This window comes from Ochotona princeps, chromosome 2 (assembly GCF_030435755.1).
Source record: "Ochotona princeps isolate mOchPri1 chromosome 2, mOchPri1.hap1, whole genome shotgun sequence".
Taxonomy (NCBI): domain Eukaryota; kingdom Metazoa; phylum Chordata; class Mammalia; order Lagomorpha; family Ochotonidae; genus Ochotona; species Ochotona princeps.
The window spans coordinates 7673342-7696085 of NC_080833.1; the positions used below are offsets into that span (position 1 = coordinate 7673342).

Consider the following 22744-nt stretch of genomic DNA (forward strand, 5'->3'; position numbering starts at 1 on the left):
CTCAGCCCTAGAAGGTGGCACAGCATCACTTCCATGTTGCAGGGCAGGAGAGGTGTTGTCCTTCCCAGGAGGTGGCAAAGGCAAGACACGAACCTCTAGATCCCGGGGCCCCCACATGCTGGTGAGTCTGCTGGCCTTTGTTGGGGTCCGGGTTGGATCTGGGCCTCGGGTGGATCTGCAGAGGCCTGGACACTGTGAGAAATGTGTTACCTCCGGCTTTGTCTGAAGCAGGGGTGCTTGTGTGCAGGTGGTCCCAGCTCCCACACGGCCCTCTGCAGTGAGCCCTCCCGGGCATCATGTTGGCCCGGGAAGATGAGAAGCTGTTTCCTGGAGGACGCTGGGCCCAGGACGCAGCTCCTCACTGCTGGCCCGGCTGCAGGGTCTCGAGTGCTGCGGACGGGGCCAGGATGGGGCTTGGGTCTGGTGCCTCCTGGGCTCCGTGCCTACCCCCGATCCAGTTGTCTGGGACTAGGAGGCCCGGTGTCTCTCTGTGTCTCTCTCGGTCTCTGTCTCAGTGCCTCTCTCTCTCTCTCTCTCTCTCTCTCTCTCTCTCTGTCTCTCTCTCTCTCGGCTGAGTGCGCAGCAACATAATTAGCTCTGCACACTCACTCTCCAGGCAGCCGCCAAGCCATCCCAGCAAGGGGTGAGAATGCGGCCTCTTGGGAATCTGCCCAAGGCCTTTCCCTTGTTCCTCTGGGAAAAGATCCAGAAAGATTTGGAAGCTCCTGGTGGATGGGAAGCAGTGGGGTGGGACCAGGCCTCCCCCTACCCCCCAGAGCCACCTCCGGGGCGGGGTTCAGGGGCGCTGGGAGGGGCTGGAGAGGCCTGCTTGGCCCTTGCTCCCTCCATGCTTGGTCAGAGCGCAGGGACCCTCGCTCACTCCCGGCCTGAAGGCCAAATGCAGTGTCCCAAACACCCCTGCATACCTGTGGTTCAAGGATGGTGAGATAATTCGGGGCGCCGCAGACGGGAGCCCGCTTGGCCCACCTCTGTGTTCGCAGCCTATCTCTTCAGGGACAGGCCCCACCACCGGGGCCCCAGCCAGGCCATGGTGCAACAACGGAGGTGGGAACGCACGGCTGAACACCTGTCCTTAAGGTCAGAAGGAAGGTCCTAGTGAGGTGCCGGGAAGCAAGGTGCGAGTGGAAGCAGATGTCCAATTCCAGCTCCTACTCCGTATTCCCGTCTGGGAAATGGGCTTCCTTTGGCAGGTTCACAATGGAGTGTGTACCCACAATCATCAGTCTCTCTCTTTTTCTGAAGATTTATTTATTTTTATTGGAAAGGTAGATCAGATTTATGGAGAGAAGAAGAGGCAGAAAGATATTCCATCCACTGGTTCACTCCCCGGATTGCAGCAATGATCGCAGCTGAGCAGACCTGAAGCCAGGAGCCAAGAGCTTCTTCCAGGTCTCCCATATAAATTCAGGGCTCAAATGCCTTGGGCAGTCTTCCACTGCTTTCCCAGGCAACAAGCAGATTACTGGATGGGAGGTGGAGCAGCTGGGACACGAACTGGTGCCTACATGAGATTCTGACATGTGCAAGGTGAAGATTTAGCCGTTGAGCTATCACGCTGGGTCTGTGTCTTGGTGGTCACTCTCCTCCATCCTTGACCCAAAGATGAACTCTTCCTGGCCTGCAGCTACTGGACTGCACCGTCACTCAAAACGGCCAGCTGCCCTACCAATGGGTCTAGGGTTCTTGTGGTGCCCAGTGGGGCTGGTCACAAGATTGGGGCTGGCTAATGCGTGGACGTGATGCACACTGTATTCCGGCAGAAACTCCAGTGTGCAGTGGCTGGGGCAGCTGAGCTGTGCCAAGGCCTATTCCAGGGTTGTCTCCCTGACTACCCCGGGGTGCAGGGTGACATGCTGAGAACAGAACCCTTCATTGTTGGGCACCCTTGAGAGTCGGCGTAGCTGGGGTTGTCTGCAGAGCAGCCCCAAGGGGTGGGTTTTGAGGATTTGGGGGGCAACAGGCTTGGAGAGGATGCTGCAGCACCTCGGGCAGAGGTGCTGAGCCAGCACCTGTACACCTCATCTGGACTGGACAGGTGCTGCCTGGAGCTGAGGCTGGTCCTTGGGGCACAACCTGGGGCTGGGTCGTGCCTGTCCCAGGAAAATCTGGGGCTGCTGACCTTGCCCTAGTCCCTGGGGAACCCCTGCCTGCTCCCCTCTCCAAGCCTGTACCACCTGTCTGCTGCCGGCCAAAGTTAGGTTTATGGAAACTGGCTGCAAGTGTACCACCCGACATCCAGGGAGCCACGAACCTCTCCTGCTTTGCTAGTTCACCTGTGTCTCCTGCAACCCAGGGGACACAGGGCCTCTTGCACCCCCTTGGTGCCTGCCTTTCCGTGTGGTGTCTAAGCCACATCCCGGTATCCTGCGTGGTGGTACTGAGTGGACTTCTTGGCCCTGTTCCGCTCACAACACCCAGTGTGTGCTGGGCAGCCAGCGGGTGCTCCTCAGTCAGGTGGCCCGCTGGCTGGTGGCACAGGGCAGGACCAGGGTGGTGCTGTGGCCAGTTGACTGCAGACGAATTCATGGAGGGCACATCTGGAATGGGGCCTGGGCAGAGCCAGGCAAGAACCAGGCGCTTCCCTCTGCCCTGGGCTCCAGTGTCGCTCTGTCCCCTCATCCACTCCTGGCCGCTGGTGACCCTGAGCCAATCAAGTATCTTTAGCCAAGATTGGATTTTGTGGTTACTGCTGGTCTCCTCCCAACTTCCCCCAAGGACTTGAACCAAGACACTCGCAAAAGCCAACTTTTTATTTGTCATTCCTGCCTTCCAACCAGTTTGCGCAGTAGGTTGATGAACGGGTGAGTGGATTTTGGAGGGGAAGGCAGATGTGAGTGGGGACAGAAGCTCCCAGAAACAGTCTTTGCACATTGCTGATGCTGGGGACAGCCAAGAAGCAACTGAACAACAGACTACAGACAGAAATGGACCAATGTGACAAGGCGGCTGCTGGCTGGTCTCTTGCCACCCCATGGGGGTCAGAGTTATACCCGTCAGTCCTGTGCAAAGGTCCTGGGGCCGGCTGGGCATGGGTGGCCGGATTCCTCCCTGGTGACAGGAGCGGTCCTGTTCACCCAGCAGCAGTGTGTCGGGGGGCAGGCGCGTGGGCGCGTGCCCAGGTGCCCAGGCCGCCTCAGGCTCCCCCACAGCTCTCCGAGTGTCTCTTTTCCTGCTCTATGTCCGCCCTTTGAACGTGTTCATGCAGGTATAAGTTCCTGAGAATCTGTAGATCTCTTCCAGTGCAGCCTGCGGCAGAATGCTGGGGAGCGGGGAGGAGGGAAGCAGCAGGTCAGCCTGGGCCGGGGGGCTCGGGTGGCAACCCCAGAAGCATGCTTCTCCCCTCTCTGAGCCACATGCCAGGATTTCCCCCCAAAACCCCAGTGCCCACCCCTCCAGAGCAAAGGCTCTCAAGTCAGTGGATGAACTCTGTGCAGGTAGGAGTGGGCGGGGCACAGATGCCCCAAGCCATGACCTGGGCACCTGCTATAGTTTGGAGGCGCTGGGTCGCCTCTGAAATGCATGTTGAAACGTAATGCCCTGGCACGTGTTGGGAGTGGGGCCTCCGGGAGGTGACTGGGTAAGAGGACCTTGCCCTCCTGAATGGCACCTGGGCTGCCAGAGGAGGCTCCTGGCTCCTGGCTTCCGTCTGATCCAGCCCTGGCTGTCGAGGGCATTGTGGGATGGGCACTCTCCTTCTATCTCTTCATTTCTGTCCCCTTCCCCCACTTAAAGAATTTATTTTATTGATTTGAAAGGCAGAATTAGGGAATCTTCCATCTGCTGGTTCACTCTCTCAAAAGGCTGCAATGACCAGGTCTGAGCCAGGCCTAAGCCAGGAGCCAAGAGCTTCATCCGGGTCCCCCACATGGGTGCAGGGGCCCGGGCTTTGGGCCATCCTCCACTGCTTTCCCAGACTTAACAGAGAGCTGAACTGGAAGTGGAGCTGTTGCAACTAGAGTTGCTGCTCATATAGGATGCCAGAACAGGCAGCAGCTTAACCTGTTATACCACGGCACTTGGCCTTTTCAAAGAACCAGACAAGGACCATAATGCTGAACAAATTCTGTGGGATGCTTCTCTCTTGCAGCCCCCTCCTCGAGGTAGTTTGAACCACTTTGGTGCCTTGGCAATTTCTGAGTCTTTCTGAGTCTTTGGTTTGACAGAGGCAAAGCTCTCTGAAGGCTGGTGGTGGTCGGGTGGCCATGCCTTGGGGTTCCTGGGTGATTCAGGAACCCTTGGGGTACCTGAAATCTCTTCTGGGGTCTGTGAGACCAACCCCTTCTTCCAATAATGCTGAGGTGCTGCCTGTCTTTCTCATTTTGGGGTTCTTGTGCACACATGGTAGAATTTTCCAGAAGCTGCACATCACAGGGCATGCCAGCTGATTCAAGTCAGAAGCAGATACGGGAATGTAGGTGTCTTCAGCTGAAGCAGACAATGGGGATATGCAGATATGTAAATCAGCAGGGGTTGGCGCTGTGGCACAGTGGGTGAAGCTCCCGCCTGAGACACCAGCATCTCATATGAGTGCCAGTTTGGTCCAGGCTCTTCCACTTCCAATCCAGCTCTCTGTTAGTGGCCTGGGAGAGCAGCAGACAATGGCCCAAGTGTGTGGGCCCTTGCATCCTCGTGGGAGACCTGATGCTGCACCTGGATCTTGGCTTTGGGTTGGCTCAGCCGAAGCCTGGCAGCTGCTTGTAGAGTTAGTTCATCAGCAGATGGAAGAGCTCTCTCTCTCTTTCTCCCTCCCTCTCTAACTGCCATTCCTTACTGCATTGTTTTGGACAAAATATACTTTCTGGCCATAAAGACGTACATTTATGCTAATATAACAGATTTGCTACTGTTACTTACGAATGAATAGCCATAGAGGTAAGCCAACACATACATACTTTTTCTTTTTCTTAGCTTCAGTTTTCAGGTCACAGTGACTGCCATGACTCCCAGAATAAAAAAGGTCTTGGCATTCTTCAGCGATGTGTAAGATCCCCAGGCTGAGAGCCAGTGCCCTCTGGGGCGGCAGATGCACCCACAGCAGGCAAGACTAATGGATCCTGCAGGCTTCCTCTGCCCTGCCACCTCTCCCCCACCAGGGCCGGGGGTCGAAGGAGCCATGGCCGCGCCCCTCCCCTGCTCACCCCCGGTCAGATACCTTTTCAAGAGGATGAGGATGTGCATGGTCCATGGCAATAGGAGCAGGGCCTGGTTCAACTGCACGGCTTCCACCGTCCTCCGGGCCACCGTCTCCGGCTTCAGCGGCGGGAAGAGCTTGGGGAACCTGAACCCAGGAAGACACAGTGTGGGTTGCCCCCGGCCACATGAGTGCTTCTGCTGGAAGCTTCCCCGCAGCCCGGCTGACGCTGGGACCTTCACAACCCGGGCCTGTCTGTGTTACATCTGCCCTCAGTGAGGGGAACGGGTGCTCTGGGCTTGCAGGGTGTCTCCCTTAAGCAACCAAGGACTGCCAGCCTGCACACTGAGAGGTCCATTCTGTGACACCTGCCAGGGGCTCTCATGGGGTCAAGTGCAGCCTCCCCTCCTGCAGGCTCTGACCTCCTCTTCCTCATGTGGGACCAGCACATTTTTCTGTCCTTTTTGTCAGCAGTTCCCACAGCCTGGCCCACTCTTCCCAGTGGGAACTGGTGAGCATCTGAGCCCCGACCATCCCAATGACCTCTGACCTCCTCCCCTGCTCAATTCCCTGGTGGCATCTGTGTGCTGAGCACGGTCTTGCTTGTTTGCTGTCCCCTTGTCAAGGTCTCTTCTACGCTGAGGCCAGGTTGGGCTCGCTCCCTGCTATGCGCCCAGCATCTGGCACATGGCAGGTGCTTGGTAAATTCTTGCGGGGTGGCATCTGCCAAATCCCAAATGTGTCCTCAACCCGAGGTGGGCTCTGCCTTCTGCCCTGCTTGCCAGATTCACAACTATTTTTGTAATGCAGCCATTCAAACCCCGAGTAATGCGTGAACAAGGGAATGAGCAAATGTCAGGGCTTTCCGTGCCCCACAGCGAGGCATCCTGAACCCAGACGATGGTGAAAGTGCCCACGTGTCAGACCTGTGCTGAATCATACTCTGCAACTTACAGATAAAGCGGCCAAGGCTCCAGAGAGCAAGTGGGACACCCAAGATTTAGATGGGCCCACACAAATTCCAGAACATTCCCTGGTCACCACTCACTGCTCTGCCTGCCCTTCTGGGCTTGTAGGTACAGGGCTGCTGCTGCTGCTGCTGGCTCTAACCCCAAATCCCACAAAGGGCCTGTGAGCCACTCTGGCAGCGGCAAGATTAAGGGTGATGAGTCAACGGGCTCTGATGTCATTCCCAAGCAAGGGGCCACTCTTGGACTCCTGGCAGGAGTTTAGCCGCACGGGTCCCCAGAACACACCCGTGGCCTTACATTCCTCCTCTGTCGCAGAGGCCTGGAGCCTCGTGACCCGGGGTGGCGTGGGGTGTGTGCAGTCTCTAGGAATCTGCAACATGAACGTGTCCAGGTAGCTCTGACCATGCGGCAGACAGCCTGGGTTCCCCTGCTGCCCTGTGGCCAGACCTGCTACCTGGGGAGACCAGAATGGATCAATCTGGCTCTGTGGGCTTATGGGGGACCCTTCCCACTGAGACCCCTGCAGGGGAATCTGACACAGAGGTTCCCAGCAGTATCCGCTGGCAAGATTTCTCTCCTGGCTATCTGCGGTGGATGGGATGGGTAGAAGAAAAACCCACAGCTTTTAACAATGCACAAACCCAAGGATGAAGCCTGCTCAGATGTGTGGTCTGGGGCAAGGCAGTGCTTCTTGTAGCCTCGGTCTCTTCATCTGTAAAATGGGAATGAGAGCTGTCTTAGCTCTTGTCACCAGGAGTGGTGCTTGTGGCACAGTGGTGCAACGGGCACACAGAGGAGCAGAAAGTGGTGATGGCTCCACCTGGCCAAGCTTGCTGGGCATTCCACCAATTTTGTCCCAAACAGGCTCCCACCTACAGGGCTAAAAGCTGCCCAATCTGAGTGCAGGAACTCAGAGCTGGTTAAGAAAGCACTGTTCTTTCAGGTGCACCTGCACAAGCAGAGGTGACGGTCATTTCATCTCACTACTTGCCAGGCATGGCTAATTGCACATGAGAGCTCATCTAAGCCCGGAGGTGGAGGGTTTCTATTACTAGTCCCTATCCGTGGAGACTGTGGTGTTAATGTGTGACCCCCAGGATTCTGCAAAGTTCATTGCCAAAGTTGTGTGCTCATGGGAGGCAGAGGTGGGATCCTTGGGAGGTGACTGAGCCACGAAGGTTCTGTTGCAGTAATGGGCTGCTCCTTGCATAAACTAACGGATTAAGAAACCAGTCAGGGGAGTCGGTGCTGGGCATAGCAGGTAAAGCTGCTGCCTGTGGCTCTGGCACCCCAGATGGGCTCTTGGTTGAGACTCGGCTGCTCTACTTCCTACATAACTCCCTGCTCGTGTGCCTGGGGAAGCAGAAGAAGATAGTCCAAGTGCTTGGGCCTCTGCACCTACATGGAAGACCTACACATAGCTCCTGGCTCAACCTTGGCTGTTGTTGCCATCTGAGGGGGTGAACCAGCAAATGGAAGGATATTCTGTCCCTGGTGTTTTCTCCCTCTTAAGGAAAAAAAAAAAAAAAAAGAAAAGCCCTGGGCAGAGGAGGCCCCTTGAACTGGGATCCAAGCCCCTGGAAATGCAGAGACTTCTTCTGTTTACCAACCACCAAAGCAGTCAGTCAGTTACAGCAACAGAAAACAGGCCCACGAAGCTAGGATTTGACCCCAGGCAGTTAAGGCCCACGCAATGGGCCACATGCAAAAATGATTTTGGGGAGATGAGCGGCTGCCTGGAAATGAGGAAGAGGAGGTGCTATGCTGGCAGGTGAGGGCCACACACACGCTAGGTCTGTGGCTGTCCTATCCACTTCCAGGCTCAAGACAGGTGCCACCGGAGCATGGCTTGGGCACTTCCTGTCTATTCAGACAAAAACATGTCCACTGAGCCACCACAGGGAGTAAGCCGGTGTGGGGCCTGACAGTCTAGCCTCCTCCCAGTTCAGAATTGATGCTCACTGGCGTGCAAGCCAGTGGAAACACACACTCCTGTGACAGACTCCGGGGATGTGGCAGGCTGCTGGGGACACCCATAACACCTGTGTGTGTGCAGGTGACTGTCTTGGCAGCAGTGAGAGCAGCAATGCTTGCTGAGCATGCGCCATGGTTACGGCTTCGTGCCAGGTGCCTCAGTTGCATTGTCTCTGGTTCTTCCAGCAAACCAGCAAGAGAACACGGCTCCCACTGTCTGAGAGGTGAGCATGGGAAAGAAGTGTGGAGAGCTAGCACAGCTAGCCCATTCCCACTGCTGGGCACTGGCTTGGGTGTGATGGGGTATGAATCAGCTTGAAAAACAAAAGCAAAAACAAAACAAAACAAAACAAAACAACAGAAATCAGCTGGGTTCCGGTTCTTAGGTCCAGAACCAGTAAGCTGCACACCGGGGCCCGGGGGTGTGGCTGGCGCTGAACAGCCTTGTTTGATTCCCCTGTGGTCCTCCCTCTTGGCGGCAGCTGAGGTACAGCGTTTGGAAGGCAGCTTGTCTTTTTTTTGTCAGGATGCAAAAGACATGGGGTGAGTCATTGTTGGACATTTCCCCACTCTCATCGAACTTTTATGGCAGGCCTTGCACAGGGTGGTGGTGCCACTCACCGGGTATTTGCAATGGAGTACACAAGGACTACCCCATGCCTGATCCCATTCTGTCCTCAGCAAATATTTGTGACCCCATCACCCCATCTCCCAGTGGGCTGGTGAAGGCCAGAGCCGTGGCTAAGCAGGTGCAACGTCACACAGCGCAGTCCAGCACAGGGTGGGCGCCATTCCTTGTGTCTCGGGTCTGCTGGCTGTGGGCTCTATATCAGGGGCCTCTGTTTTCCTTGGTTAAGTGGGCCTGCAGGAGGAATGGTTGTGCGGGCCTTGACTTGGCTATAAACTGAGCCATAATTTGCCTTCAATCCAAAGCCTATATCCTAGGCATCCTGACTGACCTCTATGTAATCACTGCTCAGGTCAGGAAGAACGAACATTTCTAAAAGTCTAGAATGTTCCCCAGGGCTCCCTCCTAAGCTCTATGGCCACTGGTCTGGCCTGGTCTCTGGTGCACAGCAGAGTCTGATCTTCCTAGAACTTGACGTGAATAACATTGTGTAGATCATACTTTTGCTATTCTCTGGCCCAATACAGCACACCTGACCTGGCCACGTGGCTCATGCAGCACCACTCCACCCTATCTACTGGTGAGTCATTCAGTGTGTGAAGCCAGCACCACTGTCGCCTACACACATGCTCCCTGAGCCCACAGGAGCCCTAACCTGCTACCATCTCCCGCTGCCTTTTCCCAGAAGTCCCTCTACCAGGGCAGCAGGCTGGTCCCCACCCACTGACCTGACCCTCATGCCCTGGAACATCTCGGTGCTGGTGTGGAAGGGCAGCACGGTGGTGGCGCTGACGCCCGGACAGTCGAGCAGCCCCAGGGTAAGGCTCTCCATGAAGGCGAAGGCCGATGCTTTGGACGTGCAGTAGTCGATGGCGCCGGGGATGGCAGAGAGGGCCAGCACGGAGTTGAGGCACACGATGTGGCCGTTCTGCAGCTCCAGCATGCGTGGCAAGAAGGCCTTGGTGGTCTGAGGGCAGACAAGGGGTCAGCATGGAGAGACCACGGCTGTCGCCAGCCCCTCCAGCCCCGTGACAGAGGCTGGCCCACCGGGATGCGCTATCCTGGGCCTGAGTCACAGGGGCCGTTGGCTCCAGGGTTGCCACAGCTTGGGTCTGGCCGCTTTGTGCCTCGGGTGACCCATGCCCTCCCCCCCAGGCTCCCCGTGGCGGCTGATGCTGGTTCTGGTCCCAGATGCCGTTACCCAGAACTGGCCCAGCGTGTTGATGTGCTGGGATTTGAGCAGGGCATCGTCATCGCTGTCCATCAGGCTCTTCCCATGGACCACGGCGGCGTTGTTCACCAGGATGGTGATGTCGCCTACCTGCAGGGGATAAAGGGCCACAGGTCATGAGGGCACCTGCCTGGAAAGGCGTGGGCTTGGCCCCAGCACCATTCGCCACGTGGCCCCAGGAAGCTGGTGGCAGGGGGCTCCCCTTTGAGCTTTGGCATTTACTCACAAGCTGGGGACTAACACTGTTCCAAGGTTGACCTGAGAACAGAATTAATTCATGGCCTGGACTACATTTGACATGGAACGGGGTGCTGTTTCTTTTCCCTGAGTTCAGAGACTCATCCAAGCAGGTGAATTCAACAGTAGGACTTTCTCAGGTGATGGGCCCTCTGCTCATCCACTCAGGGTTCTGGAGAGAAACTCACAAGGTGCAAGTTTCTAACAGGACGACAGGTGACTGCACTTGCAGGCAATCAGCCCTCCTGTAATGGGCTAACTTTGTGCAAGGGTCCGCACAGGTGCCCTGCGCAAGGCCATCAGCCAAGCTCCCTCTGTGGCTGCCGTGGGATGTGTCCTTGGCCTGGCACCGCCCTCACATCCCAGCAAGTCACTGACCTTCTCCCGGACAGCTTTGGCCGTCTGGTATACCTCCTCCCGGTTGCCCACGTCACAGATGAAGTAGTGGCACTCGGCACCCATCTGACGAATCTCCTCTGTTGTCTCCTTCAGGCATTTCTCAGTTCGGCCCCAGAGAACAATCTGGAAGGAGACCAGCACAACCCTGAGCAGGTGGTCACAAAGCAAGAACCCCAGGGACACAAGAGTGAGCAGGTCCAGCACTGGGAACAACTGGTTTTCCTGCTGCCACCTCCAGATAAAATCGTCAAAGCAAAGAACCCTATGATTCACAGAAGTTTGTTTACCATTTTATTTACTTAAAATATTTATTTCTTAGGAAAGCAGCTATAGAGTGTGAAGGAGAGACAGAGAGAAGTTTTCCGTCTGTGGGTCTACTCTGTAATGGCCGCAAAGGCTGGGCCAGGTGAAAGCTAGGAACTTCATCTGGGTCTCCCATGCGGATGGCAGAAATCCAAGAACTTGAACTATCATCAGTTGTCTCCTCCCCCCAGGGTACACATGAGCAGCAAAGTTGAGACTTGGCACACTCAGCATGGGATGTGGGGGCAGGGAGTCCCAGCTGGCATCTTAACCCGCGTGTCTGATTCATAACAATGATTGCTTTTTTTTCTTAAAGGGACACAAGCCTACTCTGAAGTTGACACATTTATGGCCAATCAGTTGGTTTCTTTCCAGTCCTTCCCTATCCAGGTATCCTAGCAGAACACCTCCTCGCGGTCTAATCCCAGGCATCCTTCAAAGGCAGGAGGAAGTGAGAATAGAGCTGTGTGCTGCTCCCGCTCAGGGCGCAGCTGGCCTGCTTGGGAGCCAGGCCTGGGACATTCCCACTGCCACACGCACGGAGGCCAAGGTGTCCGCAGGGAGGATGACAGTAGGCAGCTGAGAAGGGAAGGCCTCCCAGCTGCCGCGCCCCACAGGGAATAGCTGCCAGCAGGGACCTTGGCAGGCCCAGCCAGCGGATGCTTAAAGGGTCAGGATGGTTCTGAGACCGGCTGGTCCACAAGGAGCTGGGCAGGAGGAGGCTGGCTGTCTCCCTGAACCTGGTGGCCAGCGTCCCACTTCCCCTGGCAGGTGGTGGGTCAGACACATTGGCTGGCACAAGCAGCCAGGCTGATGACCAGGGCAAGACTAGGAGCCATGAGGGAGGAGTGTTGGCATCCGCAGGGGCAGGAATGCGGGTAGGGACACTCCTGGGGCACAGTCAGCCAGGGGCCATCTGAGCCTTTTCTTCGGGATGCGAGCAGTGGCTTCTGTGTTTCTTTTCTCTGAAAATTATCAAGAAAGTTCTCCCTCAGAAAGAAAAGAAAACCCAATATAGAAGCTCCAACGTAGAAAGCCAGTAAAATAATTCATTCTATGTCCAACTCTACAATATGTTCTTCCTCTAGTACGTTGCCTATGATGCTGGCGTCCCCTATGAATGCCAGTTCAAGTCCTGGTTGCTCCAGCCTCCTGCTAATGTGCCAGAGAAAGCAGCAGAAGACGGCCCAGGCACTTGGGCTCCTGCACCCTCCTGGGAGACATGGATGGAGTTCCAGGCTGCTGGCTTTGGCCGGTTCCAATCCCAGTCATTGAGACCATTTGGAGAGTAAATTAGTAACTGAAAGATTCTCTCTCCCCTTTCCCATCTGTAATTCAAATACACAAAATGAGCTTTAATTTTTTTTTTTCCTTTGCAGCATCTGCTAGAGTACATGAAAGCCAAGGTTAGCGGTGGGCTGGGCCATGCTAGGCCACAGTACCTGCCAGCAAGTGTTGGGGCTATGGGAGTGGGGCACAGGTCACACTGTGCTAGGCTGCAGCACATGCTGGTGGAGGGCCTGGTAGGGAATCTTTAGGGATGTCCCTGCTATGCTGCAGCACCTGGCAGTACGTGCAAGAGCTCAGGCTAAGGGCAAGCTAGGCTGGGCTAGGCTGTAGTACCTGCTGGTGCGTGTGGGAGGTGGGCCTGGGCTGGGCTAAACTGCAGCACCCACTAGATTACATGAGAGCCAGGGCCAGGGGTGGGACTGACCGGGCAGCTACACCCACCAGGACGTGCCCTGGTTGGTGCAGAGGGTAAGCTGAGTCCAATCCTGTACCAGCTGGTGCATATAAGAGCAAGGTCTAAGGATTTCCCAGGTGAGGTTTCTTTGGAAGCTCCCCAACTTCAGGGAAAATCACATAGATATGTGGTCTGACCCCAAAGCACATGTTACAGGACTGAGTTGCCTCAGTGGCTTACCTTTGACCAAAAATGGAGAGCATGCTAAGATGCACAGAAAAGACTAGAGAGTCAGCTCATCTAAGCCAAAAGAAGACTTCAAGTACCTCATCAAAGGATTGAAAGAAGGGCAGGTTGAACAACACTCCAGGCCAGGCTCTACAACGGGCACCACACAGGCAGACAAGGACAGCCAACAAGCCTGAGAATTTCTCACCTCTGGTGGAACAGAGCCAGTGACTTCTCAGAATAATTAAGACAACTCAAGTAACATCCTTGGAACATTCTTCATCAGGGCCTCAAAGGGACATCAAATGACTGTCTCAGGGCTTGGTGTGATGGCTCAATTGGCTAAATACTCAACTTACAAGTGTTAGGATCCCATATAGGTGCTGACTTGTGTCCCAGCTCCTTCACTTCCCATCCAGCTCCTTGATTATGCCCCGGGAAAGCAATAGAGGATGGCCCAAAACCTTGGGATCCTGCACCCATGTTGGAGACCTGGAAGAAGCTCCTGTCTCCTGATGGGCTCAGCTCTGGCTGTCATGGCCTTTTGGGGAATGAATCAGAAAATGAAGGATTTGTCTCTCTTTCTCTCTGTAAATTGCCTTTCCAATAAAAATAAATAAATCTTTTAAAAATATTTATTTTTATTAGAAAGATATATAGACAGTAAGAGATACAGAGAAGATGTTCCATCCACTGATTCACTCCCCAAGTGGCTATAATGGCCGGAGCGGAGCTGATCAGGAGCCAGGAGCTTCTTCCAGGTCTCCCATGCAGGTGCAGGGTTCCAAGGCCTTGGGCCATCCTTGATTGCTTTCCTAAGCCACAAGCAGGGAGCTGGATGGGAAGTGGGGCCACTGGGAAACGAACTGGTGTCCATATGGGATCCCAATGTATGCAAGGCAAGGACTTTAGTCACCAGGCTATCATGCCGGGCCCTATTTCCTTTTTTCATATATATATTTACTTCATCCACTTTCCCTCCTTCCTTGATTCTCTCCATCCTAACTGGAGCCCCATTTCAAAATCCTCACCTTTGTAATAAACATGAACATAAAATAAAAAGTGTGAAAGGGCACTGGCGAGAATTGGGCCAGGCTGAGGCCAACAGTCAGGAGCTATAGCTGGGTTCCCCCTCATGGGTGCAGCGGCCACGTACTTGGGCCATCTTTCCATGCTTTTCAGGTGCATTAGGAGGGAGCTGGATTGGAAGTAGAGCTGCTGGGGCTATGAACTCAACTGGTGCCTGTATGGGATGCTGGCTGGCATTGCAGAGGGCAGCTTAATGTATTAGGCCGCAACACCAGCCCCAACATCAACCATTTTCTTATTATGATTTTATCAATCTGTGTTAACTTCATCTAACCAAATGAATGTATAGTGTAAACTTTTATTAGTAATTTAAATACAAAAGCTTAACAATGCTTTTTTTTCTTCCATAAAGGCTACTCATAAGAACCAAAGGCTGCCAGGCCCGGCTCGATGGTCTAGCAGCTAAAGTCCTTGCCTTGAACGTGCCCGGGATCCCATATGGGCACCGGTTCTAATCCCAGCAGCTCCACTTCCCATCCAGCTCCCTGCTTGTGGCCTGGGAAAGCAGTCGAGGACGGCCCAAAGCCTTGGGACCCTGCACCCATGTGGGAGACCTGGAGGAAGTTCCTGGCTCTTGGCTTCAGATGGACACAGCACTGGCTGTTGCAGCCACTTGGGGAGTGAATTATCAGATGGAAGATTTTTCTGTCTCTGTCTCTCCTCCTCTCTCTGTATATCTGACTTTGCAATAAAAATAAATAAATCTTAAAAAAAAAAAAACAAAGGCTGCTGTGGGAGGACATTTTCAATGAGTGACAGGCAGCAGGTCCAATCACATCAGACCAGAACGCAGGTGGCTTCCTTGGTATGGAAACGCTGTGGACCTGAGGAGCTGCTACTGACAGCCCTGAGTTTGCAGAGCTCCCATTTAAGCAGAACGAATACAAATGGCGGCCGGGGGAAGGTACTCAGAAATTCTGGGGGGTCTCCAACAGGTCTGACATACCACTAGAATTTTTGAAAATTTTTAAATATTTTAATAAAAGGAATGTTTTCTCTTAACCTCTAAAATAGCTCTGGGAAAGTCCAGTCTGAAAACCCCACTTGGTTCCAGCCCTTATTTATTTCAACTGAACTACAGTTAGGGCTTGATGTGAGGATTCATCACTTGTCCACATGACCACCCAAGGCCAAGGGCGAGTGCCTGCCATCCCTCAGGTGCCAGGGAGGCCTTGTTTGCAGAGCAGACGAGGGGTGTGAGGTCCGGCCATGGAGTCAGAAATGGCACAAACATTTGTTCTTGGGGGGTGGCTGCTGTAGGCAGATGTCCTCCCGGCCGAGGCCCACCTATCCACCTGCTCATCCACGTATTCACCTGCTCCATCCGCCCAAGTAGGACTAGGTCAGCGGAGGCCAAGGGGAATCCTAGCCACCTCGCACATGCTCTGCTTTGCACCTGTCCCGTCCCACCTCCAGCTCAGATGGGTCCCAGGACCATGACCATGGGGCTTGCCCTGGTCCCCAGGGTCTGGTTCAGGCAGTGAGAGGTGCTCCTGGGCATGGCCACGGAGGGAACACTTAACTCTGCAGAGCTTGTTGGAAGGCACAGGGCTCCTAAGGGTTTGGAGGACCAGAGGTCACCTTGGGGGCACCTGGTCACTGTGTTCCCCGAGGTACTCGGGCAGCAGCTGCACCTGCCCCACAGCAAGCAGCTGTCTCCATTGGGGTGAGTGGTGGGAGTGAAGAGTCTGAGTGTGTGGGGGAGCACAGGACCCCTTCCCCAGTGGACTTGTCCCTCACTGTTTTTCTTTCAGCCCCCTCCGCATGGCTGTCCAAGAGCCAGTGGGCATAGCTTGGCAGTCGGCTTCCACCAAGATACCTGGGGTAACCCCAGGTGCTGGGAGGACAGGAGTCCTGCCTGGTTTAGGGCAGGCTGAGGACGGGGATGCTGCAAGGGGCAGATGTATGAGCCTGGGGAGTGCTGCAGCCTCCTCCTGCCTCCCCCTCCCCAGGACAAGTGGCCAGCTTGTCACTCCTCTGCCCAGAGGCGGGAGAGGGGGAGGAGGAAGGATGAGAACTCCGGTCTCCAGGGTCACCTGTGCTGGCCGTGGCAGCCACCATCCCAGCTGCAGACCGACCTCATCCTCCTTCCACAGCAACCAGGAAATTGGGCTGCAAAGGGTTTTGCAACCCAGCAGGGGTGGGATGGGAAAGCAAGATTCTAACCCAGAGCTTTTGTCCTGTGCAGGTGGACGGCACCATGAGACAAGCTGAGCCTCAAGCAGTCGGCCCCCAAGTTCAGTCCTGCCTGGCGCTCCTTCCTGTGCCACATTTCACACATCACCAACAACTCGTCCATCTACGTGCCAAGGTGCCGCAGAAAGAGCAGCACCAATGTGGTCCCTGCCTCAGGGAGTCCCCATGGTGGTGGCATGAGACAGAGACGGTATCAGAAATCAGTCAGTCACAAAGGGAGCCAGAAGGATAGAGATGAATCAAGGCCCTTGGTTCCACTCGAACTCAGGAGGTAGAGCCCATTTCACAGATAAACAAACTGCAGCTACAGGCCAGTGTCAGGATCATACAGCCTGAGCAACAGGGCTGGGATTGGAACCGAGGTCTGGGCTGGCTCCACAGACTGCCCAGGATGGCACCTCCTGCTCCCGCTCCTGGGGGGAAGCAAGGCCCTGCCTGGCTTCACGGCCCTGTGGGGATCAAATACTCAGAGTTGACAGTCACTACCCAGACATCCATGTGTCCTACACAGTATTACCAACCTGGGGAAAATCACTGAGAACCTAACAGGTTAAAGGGCGTCCAGGGGTTCCCAGGAACAGGTGTCCATCAGCAGCTGTGGGCTGAGTATTGACGTCTGCGCATGCAAGGACAGCATCCTAGATAATGAGTGGTCAGCCGGCCGCTTGCGTGGCTTCTGCATCCCCAGGTTCCACCGACCACAGATCCAAGAAACCCAAGCACTAAACACACACAGACTGTTGTCGGGTCCTCCCTCCCCATGTGCATACCGCACGGAGGCCACATTAGGATACAGGAGTATCCAGAGAGGGGGCGCAGCACATAGAGCTGGGGTGCAGGCAGCAGCACCCACCAGGCCAGCTCACAAAGGTCTTGCGCATCCCTGGGGTTTGATGGCAGCAGTGAGTCTTGGAATGAATCCCTTGCAGGTGCCGAGGGATGATGACATTGACCTTCATTTCGGATTCATTTGAAATATTCTTGGCATCTGCTGGTTCGTTCCCCAAATGCCTGCATCAGCTAGGACTGAGCCAGGCTGGAGCCAGGAGCCAGGAATCCTATCATGGTCTCCAAGGCAGGTGGATGGCAGCAGCCCGAGCTTTTAGGGCCATCTCCTACTGCCCTTACTGGCACATGAGCAGGGAGCTAGACTAGAGGCAGAACGGCCGGGGACTAGAACTGGCACCCCAATGTGGGAGGTTGGTGTTGCATACAGAAGCTTCCCCCTAATTACTCCCCAGTAGCTCATTTGCCCCTGACCTCTATACTGGGGCCTCTCCAGGGATTCCATCCATGACAAAGTGACTCCCTACTGATGAGGGAATGAGGAGGCAGCCTGCTTGGCACCTATAGTTTCCAGTTTGTCTTCACTCATTCTGGCTGGCGCAGTGCATCCTGTCCCTCAGTGGTCAGGAACTGGATCTCAGCCAGCCTGCGTGCCCTGGGACCCTACCTGGTACCCAGCATGGGCTGCCTGTGAACTTCTATACATCCTGCAGGACCCCACTGGTCTGCAGCATTCTGGGTCCCTATAGCATCATAGACTCCATTGAGTCCTGGCCATGGCCTAGCACTGGGTACATGGATACATCTTTTCCTTTTTCCCTCACGGCCATACCAGGTGAGGGCACCGATTCCCTGTTCAGACAGTTCAAGCCACTCACCCAGGGACACCAGCCCCGAGCAGCACAATTGCTTTAGAAATGGGCCACAGCAACTAGGTCGGGACCAGGTTTCCTACAGGGGTGGCGGGGGCCCAGTGCTTGGGCCAGCTTCCACTGCTCCTGAGGGGGCAGCAGCAGGAAGTTGAATTGGAAGCAGAGCAGCTGGGACTTGAACTGGCGTTCTGACATAGGCTGGCTGCAGGTCAGCCCTGTGTTCAAGTTCTCTCATCTACTCCTTAGGAGTGACATCACCTGCAGGCACTCCATTTAAACTCCGTGAATTAAGGCGGAGCACTCTTTGCTTGAAGGGCGGTGAAGGGACGCGGGCCACAAGAGGTGCTGTTGATTCTATCATCAACACCGTAACCAGACTCCCTGCTCAAGGCCGTGCTGTGGGACCCAGGACACAGGCCAGCAGCATCTGGGACCTCCAGAGCAGAGAGCTCTTGTCCAGCCTTGGGGGATGGAGTTCAGTGCACTGTGCCAAAACATTGACAATACAATGTGGCCTCGGGTTCCTTACAGGGGCCCTGTTAGCAACCCAGGGAGGCAGGAAGGTGGTCTTCCTTCCTGCTCCCTCCTGTTGGGCTGCAGGGGTGACAGGCAGCCTAGCGTGCTCCCGCAGGGCACTGTGAAGTGGCCGGGGCTCCTGGCCCTGTCTGGCCGGTGGACATCTTGACTCTTCAGACCCAGTGGTTGCACAGGGTTTTTAGGAAGCTCCTTCAATGAGTCCAGTTGGGGTGCTGCCTTCCCATAAGGCCTTAGTTGCAACCTGGAGCTGGGCAGGGACTTCCTCTGGGCAGATGTCCGGCTTGGAACTGGCACTGCCAGGACACAGCAGTGACACCTCTGGCCTGGCATCAGATCTCAGCCAATGCCAGGTGGGCAGGATTATGCCCATTTTGTATAAGAAAAGTGAGGTGGGGCCCGGCGGCGTGGCCTAGCGGCTTAAGTCCTTGCCTTGAATGCCCTGGGATCCCATATGGGCGCCGGTTCTAATCCCGGCAGCTCCACTTCCCATCCAGCTCCCTGCTTGTGGCCTGGGAAAGCAGTCGAGGACAGCCCAAAGCTTTCGGACCCTGCACCCGCGTGGGAGACCCGGAAGAGGTTACAGGTTCCCGGCATCGGATCGGCGCGCACTGGCTGTTGCGGCTCACTTGGGGAGTGAATCACTGGACGGAAGATCTTCCTCTTTGTCTCTCCTCCTCTTTGTATATCTGACTTTGTAATAAAATAAATAAATCTTTAAAAAAAAAAAAGAAGAAAAGTGAGGTGGGGGCCGGTGATGGCTCAGCTGGCTAATCCTTCACCTCCAAGCTCTGGGATCCCCCTGCTGCGAGGACATAGGAGCCTAATGGGGCGGTGCCAGGTGAGGGTGAGCTGCTCTGCTGAACAGTGGCTGGTGGGTTGGGGGCGCTGGCACATCCCTGTGGAGCCTCCTTGGTCTCCAGGCAGGCATGGGGGGGTGATACCATGTCTCCTGGGCTCTTGTCGTGTGAGAAGCCCTGCCCTGCAGCCCTTGGTTCCAGGTCCCACGAGTGCATGGGCCGACCCACATCAGGATGAGGCATTCTCTTCCAAAAAGCTCCATGTAGCCTCACCCGTCCTTGAACCTGATGTCGTGGCTGGGCTTGGAGACTCAGGACCTTGCCAGTTTGCTCAGGCTCTCGAGTGGAGAGCAGCAGCCTATCCGAGGTCTGGTACCCTGAGCCGTCATGGGGAGGAGAGGCTGTGTGAAGATGAGGCAGGTGTGGCAGAGGCCAGGAGCCAGGAGAAGCTGCAGGAGGCAATGACAGCTCCTCACCGCTGCCCAGCATGCTGGCTTCAAGCTTCTGCCTCTCTGAACTGATGGAGACTGGGCAGCTGCTGCTTGAAGCTGCCCTGTTGGCAGTAACCTGTCACTGGTGGAGGGGAACATGGGGGACCATTGTACTCCATCTGGGGAAGGAAGCCAGAGAGGCCCCACCCAGGCTCCCAGGCCATGGAGCATGTGTGGTCCCCAAGGCTATTGGGGGGTTAAGGATCCTGGCTTCTTTTCTTTCTGGAAGGTTCTTTGTGCTCCTTGTTTCCTACTAGTTAATACCCAGTCCATCCAACAGCCCTGCTGGTCTGACATCTGAACCCCCAAGAGGTCAACATGCTGGGGCCCAGCCGCAGCCCCCTCACAGGACTCCTTGCTTTGACAAGGCTCCCAGTACCCCATGCCTCAATTTGTTCTCAACGCAGTATCCAGAGAACCTTCTAGAACACAAGGCCAAGACTTTCTGTGGCTTTAGGCCTACCTGGTTCAGTGCACTGGTCTCTACCTCAGCTGTTCTGTCTCCCTCCGAGTTCCACTCTATGGGCAACTAAGAGGCCTGCCTGGGCCATGCCCTCCCACAAGCCCCGCTAACCCCAAACCATCTTCTCAGATCTCTTCCTTTTCAGCTGTTGAGACACACGTGTCCTGCCTCCCACAGACATGGCCACAGCAGTGGCATGTCACCAAGGACAGAGAAGGAATCCTCCAAGCCTTGAACCTGCTACCTGCCCAGAGTCAGGTCTCAGTAGGTGCTCAACACCCGCGAGGGCTGAGGGGGCAGGGCCCCACTGCACCCCTGGGTGGGATTCGCGTCCTTTCCAAGCAGGGAGGGTCTTAAGCTCCCCGCTCCCAGCCATATACACCTGCAGCCTCCAGCTGCCACCGCCTCCTTTGGAAAAACCACAGAGATTCAGGCTGATGTTGCTGGGAGGTAGAGTGGGGAGGGGAGACAGTGGGGAGCCTCAGAACCTTTGTCTCAGCCCCCCCCCCCCCCGGCCAGACCTCCTGGTGGAAACTGCTAGGTGACCTTGAGACAGGGGTCGGGGGCCAGGGAGGGGGCACTAGCAGGCACAGTGCACTCCACTGCCATCCTGCGAAATGGGATGTACTGGGACAGCTAAGGGAAGCACGCGTGTCATATATCAACCTGAACTCTACAGCCAAGTCTTGCACTGCCTGGCTTGTTCCCTTTCTCCCTCATGCCAGGAGCATCCAGTGGTGACCCCACCCTGCTGGAGGCCCTGGGATACAGTGGGGAAATCATCGTATCCCATTAGCTTGTTGATGCACAGGATAGGAGCCAGGAGCCAGTGCACACAAAGGAGTGACCATGGAACATTAACATGGGCCCGGGGCGGGACACAGACAGCGATGGAGTGGGGGTGGCAGGCAGAGGCCTGGAAGGCGGGGTGCCCTCCAGACAGAGGGCAAGAGCCAGCACAAAGTACAAAGGCCTTGGGGTGGGCACAAGCTTGGCGTGCTGGAAGGCAGTGTGGCAGCGCCAGGTGGGTTGCGCCAGCCCCATGGGCACCGAGGTCTGTCCTCTAATGCCACGTCTGAAGGACAGAAAAAAGTGACCTGTGGGGGTAGGGCGGAGAGGAGGGTCGCAGGGCTGGGTGTGGCTGCCAGAGCAACCCTGGGGAGGAGCCCCAGGATCAGGCTCTGGGGGGAGGTGGGTTTGGGGGAGGTTCGGGCAGAGGAAGATCTGGGTTTCCAGACACTGTTCTGAAGCTGAGGGCGGAGGAGAGGGTACCAGGGAGGGAGGTTGGTGGTCCCGGTGCCCTGATGGCCCTTCCCACCCATCTGGCTAAGGCATGGTGAGTTGCAGCCACATTCAGGCAATCTAAGAGAGTGGCTTGGGGGAGGCGGTTAGGTCTGGAAGCGCCAGGAAAGTGGTCTGCTAGGGTGGGGCCTGCAGTGGGGTGGGGGCAGAGAGAGAGGGTGAGCTGCAGGGCCGCATGGGGATTGGGTTAGGACCCCATATGACTGACAAGAGTGAGTAGGGTCCTGGCACAGCTGGGGAGGGAGCTAGGTGGGTGGGGTCTCCAGAGCAGAGGAGGGAATAGAATGGGGGAGACAAGTTGAGGCCCCCAGGGTGGGGCGAATTGGGAGGGGCGGCAGTGAGGGATACACATGGTGGGTGCAGTAATCCCCCTAGGGCCACCCTGGACGCTTCTCTGCCGGGTAGACAAACGCCGCAGGGTCTCCGGTGCGGTGACCCATGGCTGAACTCGGAGCTATAAATGGGATACAAAATGCCAGCAGCCTTGGGTCCTGCAAGCTGTTACTGCTGCTGCGGTGGCGGTAGCGGCAGTAGCCGCCAAGCTGGTGTAGCTGTGTGCTGGCCGGAGGCTGCAAACCCCACCAGACATTGCGACACGCGGCCAGTCTGCTGGCCGCCGCGTGAACTGTCCCAGCAGCCCGCAGGCTCCAGCCCAGCTACAGCCAGCACCTCCCTCCTCCCAGGGCGTGGCGGGGGCTGGCAGCTTTCAGCCATCTAGGGGCGGCCTCTCCCTAGGGACCGGTTCCACCAATCCCCCGCCCCCTGGCACTCAGGGGCCTATGGGGCACCAGGCTGGGGAGGTGTGCACTGGGCTCTGGGGGAGGGGATGGGGTAGGTGTCATGCCCCCCCAAGCTCTCAGTAGCTAGACAAACACCTCCTGTAGGTGGGGAAACTTCTGAAGCCGCTGCCAGGAAGATCGTGCTGTGGGGTGTACCCCCCACCTCCCAGTGCGGCTTTTGAATGAGTCACATGGTTTCTCAGGGCCTCACCGCCTCCACCTGGGGAAGTGGGGCAGATGGCACACGCCTCCCACATTGGCCTGGGGTCAGAAGGGCAAGACAAATGTCCTGGAACCCGCCCAGGGACCAGGGTGGCTCTCACCCACCTGCACTTCGGAGAGAGGTGGGATTGGGGTTGAGGGGACCTGGTAGCCTGCAGGTCAACAGAAGCCCCCACACTCACTCCCTGAACCCCACCTCACCCTCAGGGGAAGGCGGGGTGAGGAAGCAGAAATGACCACAGCCCTGGGTCCAGGGCCAGGCACAGTTGAAGTCAAAGCCAAGCCCAGCATCTGCTAAACAGGCCGACCCCAAATCCCTGTCCTGCTCAGCCCCCTGCTTTGTTCCAGCGCTCTTCTATGCTAGGGGTTTGAAGTGACTGCAGCTCTTGTCTGCCTCAACTTC

The 22744-nt window shown here is 56.1% G+C and overlaps 1 protein-coding gene across 1 annotated transcript in view; it reads right to left on the reverse strand.

The window, feature by feature from the left end:
- Positions 1–2756: 2756 nt before the first annotated feature.
- Positions 2757–22744, reverse strand: part of DHRS3 (dehydrogenase/reductase 3) — a 31352-nt gene continuing 11364 nt past the window's right edge. The window contains exons 2-6 of the mRNA XM_004596035.2: positions 10572–10715; positions 9927–10046; positions 9454–9692; positions 5174–5299; positions 2757–3280 (exon numbers count right to left, since the gene is read on the reverse strand). Coding sequence (XP_004596092.2) covers positions 3196–3280; positions 5174–5299; positions 9454–9692; positions 9927–10046; positions 10572–10715 — 714 coding nt within the window. The 3' untranslated portion in view covers positions 2757–3195. The remainder of the gene's footprint in view (positions 3281–5173; positions 5300–9453; positions 9693–9926; positions 10047–10571; positions 10716–22744) is intronic.